This window comes from Atractosteus spatula, chromosome 3 (assembly GCF_055471065.1).
Source record: "Atractosteus spatula isolate fAtrSpa1 chromosome 3, fAtrSpa1.hap1, whole genome shotgun sequence".
NCBI classification, from domain to species: Eukaryota; Metazoa; Chordata; class Actinopteri; order Semionotiformes; family Lepisosteidae; genus Atractosteus; species Atractosteus spatula.
Window position 1 is genome coordinate 1,821,625 of NC_142708.1, and position 10,400 is coordinate 1,832,024.

The 10,400-nt window shown below is 44.2% G+C and overlaps 1 protein-coding gene across 2 annotated transcripts; it reads left to right on the top strand.

The window, feature by feature from the left end:
• Positions 1-1,117: 1,117 nt before the first annotated feature.
• LOC148837265 (uncharacterized) lies at positions 1,118-4,910 on the top strand. 2 transcript variants are annotated; one of them, XM_088910925.1, is made up of 5 exons: positions 1,118-1,248; positions 2,344-2,397; positions 2,940-2,993; positions 3,971-4,132; positions 4,451-4,910. In XM_088910925.1, the coding sequence occupies exons 1-5, from the start codon at positions 1,185-1,187 to the stop codon at positions 4,534-4,536; spliced, it is 420 nt and encodes a 139-aa protein (XP_088767051.1). In that variant the 5' UTR covers positions 1,118-1,184; the 3' UTR covers positions 4,537-4,910. The 2 variants fall into 2 exon arrangements, with proteins under 2 accessions (XP_088767051.1, XP_088767052.1); XM_088910926.1 differs by lacking the exon at positions 2,344-2,397 and having other exon boundaries at positions 1,119-1,248.
• Positions 4,911-10,400: the final 5,490 nt, after the last annotated feature.

The following is a 10,400-nucleotide window of genomic DNA, read 5'->3' on the forward strand; positions in this document are numbered from 1 at the left end:
TTGCCTTTATTTCGTAATTTAATATATGTATATGGATTACGTCCCCATTAGTGCCATCTTAAATTCAATTTCGCTCACGATAACATTAGCGTACACCATCGCTTGAACGCTGCTCCGACTGTAGTTGTGTCAAATAATGGGCATCATACAGTATGTAAACTGAATATGCCTTGAAGAGAGGTGTCTTACGACAATAATTGCTGTATCCCGTGAAATGTTCTAACAATGATTTAAGACAAGCAGCCGGTTGAATGCTGTTAAATTGTAAAAAAGGCTCCCGCAGAAAAGCTTAGTTCTGTTGGCCATAAACGTGGATAGAAATGTATTCATACTTCTTCGCCGTACAGTTGAAGGTGTTAAAAACAATCACACAATATTCCAACAGCATTGTATGATCATTAGGAACTGAGAATTAAATCATCTCATTTACGATTTAATTAATGGCGTAATTAGCCGTAGAGGCTCACTCATTCCAGTGTTCACAAGTTTCACAAGACTTTTTATGTTCAGAAAAATAGCGGCTATTTTTCGTAAGGAAGATGGGACATTTTAAGGTTGATAATTCGTTGCTGAACGGGTTTTATCAATCTTGTATGGAATGTGCTTTATCTTTTGCCCTGATCTGCTGGTTTGGGAATGAGACTCCGAGGAGTAAGAAAGTCACTGGTGCTGATCCTGCAGGTCCGCCCCACATCCAGCAGCCACGAGTTGTGGGTGAAGCACGGTCCATCCTAGAGGACTCCTCGCACCCTTTGCTGAACGAATCACAACTACTCCCCTCTGAACACAGATGCACGTTTCCCACCTTAAAAACAAACAGGTTCATGTTCTCCTTTGAACCTGAGGCCATATCCCTGCTCAACAGCGGATCCTCTCGCTCGTGTCTGTGTGTGTTGTGTGTTTGTGTGTTTTATTTTATATGGTCTGCTGCGGTGAAACAAATTGCCCCTTGGGGATTATAGAGACACACAGGTGTGCGGGCGGACTGAAAATGCATTTGTGTGACAGCGGGGGGCGTTAGTTCGCCTGGGGCCAACAGGAGGTTCGCTCAGCCCTGTTTGTAGCCCTCAACATCTTAAGTTTCGATTCTGTAAAATGCTGTTACCGGGTCCTCCCCGTTGTGCCACCATATATAGCGGCGACAGCGCAGCGTGTGATGCTCCGCTCCAGTCCTGCTGTCCGACATGTCGCGGAAGATCTACGCGCTGCTCCTGGCCGCCTTGATCTGCTCGGCCGCTGTCGCAAAAGGTAGCGGTGTGGTGCTGTGAGGATGTGTGGGTGCTGGGGTTCATTTGTTTAAATCTTTTTAAAAAAAACTGAAACAACATTGCAACTGTCACGCTGTTATAAACCTGAAATGTTGAAGAACAGCTTGTAATCATTACTGAACGCACCGGAATGAATTATGTTTGAAATGACTGCGCGCTGGGGCTATTATCTATGTGTTTGCAGTATAAACTATCCATTTTCGAAAGTAAGAATCCCTCGGATTAGAATTTTCTGTACACAATTCAGTTACAAACGTGACATGAAACATGCAATTATTTGGCAGCTAAACTGGCTAAACTGGTTCTAATGACGCAGACTAGCAGGGTGAGTGGTTCATTGGTTAATGCACGACAGGACTTGATCGGGGAAGAGCAGACACGGCACAGCTGATTTTCAGTCATGCAAATGTCACTTTTATCACATGACATGCAAATTGGACGACTGCAGCTTTCTAGTCCAAAACACACGGAGAAGGAAATGAAGGAATCGCACATCGTGCACATTGAAGCTTAATCATTGTACTGTAGCGCTCCGGGGTTCACGTGGGCGCCCTCGCCGCTGCCGCCTCAGGTCGCCGCCCCCCGGGGGTCGGGGACTCGAACCCGGGCTTCCGGCGTCATTCAACAGGGACCCAGCCCTTTTGAGCTAAAGGGAAATCTCCCGTCAGCCCGGCGGCTGGGGTCCCTGCTATTCACAGGGAAGGGCGGTGACGTCACCACGCTGGTAAGCCGGCTCGCACAACCCACAATGGTGGCCGTCTGCGTTACAGTACTATAACAGTCACTAACTAGGATTTAGTTGATCAGATGTTTATAATTGTTTTGAAAGGGGCGCTTGTCTATTTTCATGTTGAAAGTTTGGTGTCCTGTTATCATAGGGTTGCTTTCTTACTTGTTTTCCCAGAAAGTCCTCTCTTTCTGGACCTCTAGTCTGACTGCTTGAATTTCTAACATTTCCTTTCATTTTACCTCTGGAACCACAAGCCCTTCCTTACCTGTTCCCTGCTCTGCAGGCTGGGAATAAAAGAGCACTTGTCTAGGATCTTCAGTGACGTGTGTAATTTGTGTTCTCTAGAGGAACAGTGCCGGTGGTCTTCGACTGATATTGGGGTCGCAGCCGCTGGTGGAGGTGAGAATGACATGATGTGATTTTGAACAGGTTATAACATATAACATAACATCACTTCAGTGGCCCTATACAATTTATTGTATTAGGAATTTGTCTTTTTGAGCCCTTTTGAACTAAAGGGAAATCTCCAGTCAGCCCGGCAGCTGGGGTCCCTGCTATTCACAGGGAAGGGCGGTGACGTCACCACGCTGGTAAGCCGGCTCGCACAACCCACAATGGTGGCCGTCTGCGTTACAGTACTATAACAGTCACTAACTAGGATTTAGTTGATCAGATGTTTATAATTGTTTTGACAGGGGCGCTTGTCTATTTTCATGTTGAAAGTTTGGTGTCCTGTTATCATAGGGTTGCTTTCTTACTTGTTTTCCCAGAAAGTCCTCTCTTTCTGGACCTCTAGTCTGACTGCTTGAATTTCTAACATTTCCTTTCATTTTACCTCTGGAACCACAAGCCCTTCCTCACCTGTTCCCTGCTCTGCAGGCTGGGAATAAAAGAGCACTTGTCTAGGATCTTCAGTGACGTGTGTAATTTGTGTTCTCTAGAGGAAAAGAGCCGGTGGTCTTGGACTGATATTGGGGTCGCAGCCGCTGGTGGAGGTGAGAATGACATGATGTGATTTTGAACAGGTTATAACATATAACATAACATCACTTTAGTGGCCCTATACAATTTCTTGTATTAGGAATTTGTCTTTTCGCAGACCCCAGCTTGCTCTCCATGAGACACACAGGCAGGGAGAGAAGCTGGGGGTCAGAGCGCAGGGTCAGCCATTTATACAGCACCCCTGGAGCAGCTGGGGTGAAGGGCCTTGCTCAGGGGCCCAATGGTTATTTGACATCACCCTAAAAACCACAGCAGGATGTACTGTAAGGACACCCTCTTAAGCCCCGCACCCAAGAGGAGCAGCGAGTGTTAGAGCTGGACTCCTGCGGGGAGGAGCAGGCTGACATACAACAAAGACAGTGGAACAACATCTACTGCTCACTGTGCAGCGCTGATACTGGTCCTGGAGCTGCTGTACAAGCAGACCATACACTGAGTGTAAGTGATGCCCCTGAGCCAGGCCCTTCACCCCAGCTGCTCCAGGGGCGCCATATAAATGTCTGACCCTGCGCCCTGACCCTCAGCTTCTCTCCCTGTCTGTGTGTCTCATGGAGAGCAAGCTGGGGTCTGTGAAAAGACAAATTCCTAATACAAGAAATTGTATATGGCCAATGAAGTGATCTTATCTTATCTTATTTGTACTTAAGTACTGGTGCTAAACTGCCAAAGACTATTCCATTTGAAATGTCTTGTACTACTTAGAGAGTGTTGTGTGTGTGTGTATAATAGACTATTTTCCCCTCGATACCTTTTAGATTGAAGAATGCTTATTTCATAATGCCTTGAATGTAGTCAGCACCCTTTTCCCTTGAAGGAATCAATAGGCTTCTAGCTACCAAACGCACAGCCTCTTGTTGTTCAGAACTGTTTTTCAAACAACTCAAAAGAACTGAGGCTCACTAGGTAGCTGACACTTCCGGAAGATGACCCCCCCCCCCCCAGGCAGTAACTGGTCCGTTTCTGTGCTCAGTGTTCGCCGTGGCAGCCGCCCCTGTGGTGCTGGGGGCAGCCGGGTTCACCTCGGCGGGCATCGCAGCCGGATCCCTGGCGGCCCAGATGATGTCATCCGCGGCCATAGCCAATGGCGGAGGAGTAGTGGCTGGGGGCGTGGTGGCTGCCCTGCAGTCCGCGGGTAAGCAGTGGCTTAGAATCAGCAACAGGAGGACTTGGGGAGATCTCCTCTGTGCACGACAGTGCGGGGGGAGGGGTTCCACCAGTCCTGTCTGATGGCTACACTTGCCACAGCTGGTAGGCCTGATGCTGAGAGATTCTGTGTGGCTACTGGCTGAACGTGTTAAGCTTGAAAAACTGGTGGTGCAATTCATGCACTCGGAGCTAAGATGCTACAAAATCAAAAGACACAGATAGACCCTGTGCAGAAGGAAGAGATTATAGAGATCTGAAATACTGCACTAGCACATCACTGACCAGATTCTCTTTCTTCTGCAAGGCACCGGGATAGCAGTGTACAAAACAGCAACTGCTGGAGCTGCTGTGACGTATGCTGCAAAGAAATATTTTGAGGGCGATGAATGACTGAGCGCCGAGAAGACCTTCTTACACTACTAGTTCTGCACAAAGACAAACTGAAATGAAGAACATTTGCCCCAACATAACTCTTTTTCTACTTTTCCTTTTCACCTCATGATTTATTTTGTGTCTGAATATCTGGCACCGACAGATATTACTGAAGACCAAGGAGCTACAAAAGTCTAAAATCAGCTCCACTATTGGTCCTCAGACAGTGAAAATCTGTTGGTGTCCCTAGAAATGTCAGCTCAGATGGTCACCTCATCCAGATCAGAAGCTTTTCTTTAATACTCGAAGAGGGTCTCATTTCTGACATGTAAAACATCTTTTCCATTCCTGTTGCTACTGCTTGTTGAATAAATATGGGATTGCGGTGAGCATCACTGTGTCCTGCAGTTTTCCTTATGCTCCTGACACAGGAAGTGAACATCAGGACTAAGCCAGGTGTTTGAGAAGCACAGACGTGTGGTCACACCGACCTAAACGAACTCTATGAAGTTGGCCCCCCTAAAAAAAGCACAAACGATGAAACCCCCATCATTCGTTACTGCTGCGTCTGTGCCGGCTTGTGCTGTTGAAAGGAGCGATTATGCTGTTCTCGTTCCCGAGATTTTTTTTTTGCTGTTCTAGTAAGAAGTGAAGTTTTTTTTTTAATTTTTATTTATGCTTAACAAAAGAACAAACATTACAATACAAACAAGAGTACATATAACAATTCCAAACAAAAATATCGTCAGGGTACATACTACTACATCAATTCAAGTTATGAAAAAAGATTAAACAAATTAAATAAAAATAATGTCCGCACCGCTTTCATATTTTTGCATTTCGAAATAGTCTGCAAATACCCCCTTACATCCATTTTAAAATACTCAAACACAGGGTACTTCCCAGACCACTTCATTTTATGAATGTGATAACGAGCCAATATAATAATTAAATTTATTACAAAAGAAATTTTTATATTGTTTTCACTGGGGCTGAAACTTAACATAATATCTTTTTCAACAAAACAAATATCAATATTCGTCTCTTCTTTTATATAATTCTGCAACTTAGTCCAGAACATTTTTACCCTGGGACATAACCAAAACAAATGCTGAATAGTTTCAGGGCTATTGTCACAAAAAACACATTTGTCATCTATATTAATTTTAAATCGTTGGGTAACAAGAGTTTTAACTGGGTAAATTCGATGAATTATTTGATATGAAACCTCCTTAATTTTATTTGTTATACAATATTTATTGGGCATCATCCAAATCTTTCTCCAATCAATGCGCTTTCAAATATATTGTAGTCGCAAGTAAATTATCATTTTTTAACAAGGATCTCAAAAATTGGTTATTACATCCACAACTCACAATATCCTTTCCTTGTAGTTTAATATGAGCTGTAAATTCTTCCAATGTTTCTAAAGGACTACTATTACAACTCCTTAAAAGAGTTAATATTTCCCCAGGAATCGCATTAATTACAGCAAAATACTGATCCAAAGTAATAGAAATATTGTATCTATTAACAAACTCGGTGTAACTATATATTTCATCATCAGCCTTGATTAATTGTTTAATCCAAATTATATCATTCTTGACCCAGTTTTCAAAAAATAAGGTTTTATTTCTAATTTTTATATATTTGTTGTTCCAGATAGTAAATCTATGTGGGGAAAAGTGTTCCCGAGATACAGTGCCTTGTTTTTCGGATGATCACGTGACCATGTAGCCATTAAGAACAGCATTTTAGTCTCCTTGGATTTTGATTAAGTTAGTGAAACGTTCACTTGAGAAAAAAAAAGAATAAAACATGGTTTTCTTCTAATACAATTGTTGCCTTTATTTCGTAATTTAATATATGTATATGGATTACGTCCCCATTAGTGCCATCTTAAATTCAATTTCGCTCACGATAACATTAGCGTACACCATCGCTTGAACGCTGCTCCGACTGTAGTTGTGTCAAATAATGGGCATCATACAGTATGTAAACTGAATATGCCTTGAAGAGAGGTGTCTTACGACAATAATTGCTGCATCCCGTGAAAATGTTCTAACAATGATTTAAGACAAGCAGCCGGTTGAATGCTGTTAAATTGTAAAAAAGGCTCCCGCAGAAAAGCTTAGTTCTGCTGGCCATAAACGTGGATAGAAATGTATTCATACTTCTTCGCCGTACAGTTGAAGGTGTTAAAAACAATCACACAATATTCCAACAGCATTGTATGATCATTAGGAACTGAGAATTAAATCATCTCATTTACGATTTAATTAATGGCGTAATTAGCCGTAGAGGCTCACTCATTCCAGTGTTCACAAGTTTCACAAGACTTTTTATGCTCAGAAAAACAGCGGCTATTTTTCGTAAGCGAAAGGTTCTGGTCACACTGGGCCCACATGGTCACCACCTGCCTCTTGCTGAGAAGCTCTGTTTCTTGCGAGATACAGTACCTGCTGAGACACGCGGCGGTCTCGGGATCCGCTTGTGGGCAGAACCCGCGCTCACAGCGAGAGAGAGAGAGAGCCTCCGAGTGGATCGGGACGCACTCCGCTGGCACGGCTCCTCTTGCAGAGATTTCCAGGACCCTCTCTTTCCCGGTGCACGGTTTCTCTTCACACAGTGTGCGCCTGTGCCGTGGACATGTTATTCAGAAGAACCCTTCGCCCTGTCCTTCGGTAATCAAGGTGCTTCAGCGAGAGCTCTCTCACAGCTCCCCACCCTTCCTCTTGCCCACGAGGAGTCCCAGTTCACCTCAGGCTGGACACGATCGCTGTAGATGGGCCATGTCTTACATCCTGTGCTGTTATTTATTTAGTCGTGAGCAAAATAACCAGCACAGCACACTCTCCACACCCTGCTGATCGAGAGCTAGGGGACAGAAAGTTCTGTGCTCAGATATCCAGGTCAGGCATTTCACAGTGGCCAGTTTCTCGTTCACTCAAAGGAGATGTTTATCAACACATTGTCGAACTTTGTTCACGTGTCTGTCCTCCTCCATTCCTTCCCATTTCCACAACTTACAGTCTCATTCAACTTAGTTCGCGGAAACGCTCAGTGGACGCCCCAGGGAGGGTTAGGGTTCGCATTCACACACTACTTAGACAATCTTTAAGCTCAGCGCTGGATTTTGGGGCCCAAGTCAGGTTTAGAACGGGTGGTTTAGGAGTCCAATCTTAAATTTGTTTTTTGCAGAAACTCTCTGGGGCCTGGCTGGTGCGGTGCACCGGGCGGTAGTTGTATCCTGAAACTGAGTCAGTCGGATCAAAAATTGTCACCAAGGATTACTGAATCTCATTTAATTGCAAGAGCTTTGATCAACGGTCTTGATTCTTTCCAACTAATACCTTTAGTATTACCTTTAGTATATCCGCAAACCTAAAGGTTTGGGGAACATGTCAAAATCCGATGCCCAGAGAGGCTCAGATATACAGGAACAAGTAATAGGTTTATTCCATGCTGAAAAAAAGAAGAAAGAGAACACAACGTTTCGGCCGTGGAGCCTTCTTCAGGTGTGAGACAGACAGGGCAGTAGGCAAAGGTAAAGTAGCGGGAGAACAAAGGTTGGGAGGGAGGAGGAGTGAGAGGCGGGAGCAGGGGACAGAAAGAGAGGCCAATCAAGAGGTGTGAAGTCAGAATGGGTGCAGAGAGGTGTGAAATGAAACTTCCAATGAATGGAGAAAATGTAAAAGAACAGTAGTCTGTCGTTAAGGGAAGGGAGAAGGTGTGATCCTAGCTGCAGAATAATTTTAGTTTCGGTGGTCTTTCTGATGTATGAGTTTGGAAAACCGTCTTTGAGAACACAGACGGAGAGATTAGAGTGGTCGTGGCCGTCAGAGGTGAAATGAGAAACAATGGGCTTGGAGAGATCTTTAATCTTTACAGCCCTGACGTGTTCTCTGAAACGGTCTCCGAGTCTCCTTCCTGTTTCTCCAATGTAGATGGCTGGGCATTTACTGCAAGAGATACAGTAAATAAGGTTGCTGGAGGTACAAGATGCTGTCTGGGTGATCCGGAATTGTCCTGAGGGGCCTTGAATGAGTGTGGTGGTGGCTGTGTATTTGCAGGTGATACAGCGAGCTCTGTTGCAAGGGAAAGTGCCTGGTGTGGATGGTTGTTGAGGGCGGTCAAGGGAGCTGTGAACAAGGAGGTTACGCAGATTAGATGGTCGGCGATATGAGATGATAGGGCGATCAGAAAAGAGGGCCCCAATGGAGGGATCATCCTGTAGGATGGAAAAGTTGTGGTTAATGGTCCTGGGGATAGGAAGTGTGTTAGGGTGGATATACAGTACGAGTTAAACCAGTCGGTGCGGACAACCTCAAAAATGAAATGCTTCTGCGGTCATTTTATGATGACCTAAACTAGCATAGTCACAATCAATTTATGTGACTGGGTGAAGCGATTGATTTTATTTTGATAAGTGCAAATACGTGTAAGGTTTTGTGGGGGGTTTAATCGCTGGGGTAGAAGATATTCGCGAGTTTCTTGTAGCTGCAGCTCAATTAGAATGCTAACACTTAACTATTCTCGAAACGCGGAAATGCCTTTGTTCACCAAAGGTGTAGCTGATCTGGAGGAGCGCTCCCTCCCTTTCATGGCACTTCTGAAAAACCGTCTCCGACCAACAGAAATGAAAGAAAAACTAAATTAGCCATTAAGAACAGCATTTTAGTCTCCTTGGATTTTGATTAAGTTAGTGAAACGTTCACTTGAGAAAAAAAAAGAATAAAACGTAGTTTTCCTCTAATACAATTGTTGCCTTTATTTCGTAATTTAATATATGTATATGGATTACGTCCCCATTAGTGCCATCATAAATTCAATTTCGCTCACGATAACATTAGCGTACACCATCGCTTGAACGCTGCTCCGACTGTAGTTGTGTCAAATAATGAGCATCATACAGTATGTAAACTGAATATGCCTTGAAGAGAGGTGTCTTACGACAATAATTGCTGCATCCCGTGAAATGTTCTAACAATGATTTAAGACAAGCAGCCGGTTGAATGCTGTTAAATTGTAAAAAAGGCTCCCGCAGAAAAGCTTAGTTCTGTTGGCCATAAACGTGGATAGAAATGTATTCATACTTCTTCGCTGTACAGTTGAAGGTGTTAAAAACAATCGCACAATATTCCAACAGCATTGTATGATCATTAGGAACTGAGAAATCATTTCATTTACGATTTAATTAATGGCGTAATTAGCCGTAGAGGCTCACTCATTCCAGTGTTCACAAGTTTCACAAGACTTTTTATGTTCAGAAAAATAGCGGCTATTTTTCGTAAGGAAGATGTGACATTTTAAGGTTGATAATTCGTTGCTGAACGGGTTTTATCAATCTTGTATTGCATGTGCTTTATCTTTTGCCCTGATCTGCTGGTTTGGGAATGAGACTCCGAGGAGTAAGAAAGTCACTGGTGCTGATCCTGCAGGTCCACCCCACATCCAGCACCCACGAGTTGTGGGTGAAGCACGGTCCATCCTAGAGGACTCCTAGCACCCTTTGCTGAACGAATCACAACTACTCCCCTCTGAACACAGATGCACGTTTCCCACCTTAAAAACAAACAGGTTCATGTTCTCCTTTGAACCTGAGGCCATATCCCCGCTCAACAGCGGATCCTCTCGCTCGTGTCTGTGTGTGTTGTGTGTTTGTGTGTTTTATTTATATGGTCTGCTGCGGTGAAACAAATTGCCCCTTGGGGATTATAGAGACACACAGGTGTGCGGGCGGACTGAAAATGCATTTGTGTGACAGCGGGGGGCGTTAGTTCGCCTGGGGCCAACAGGAGGTTCGCTCAGCCCTGTTTGTAGCCCTCAACATCTTAAGTTTCGATTCTGTAAAATGCTGTTACCGGGTCCTCCCCGTTGTG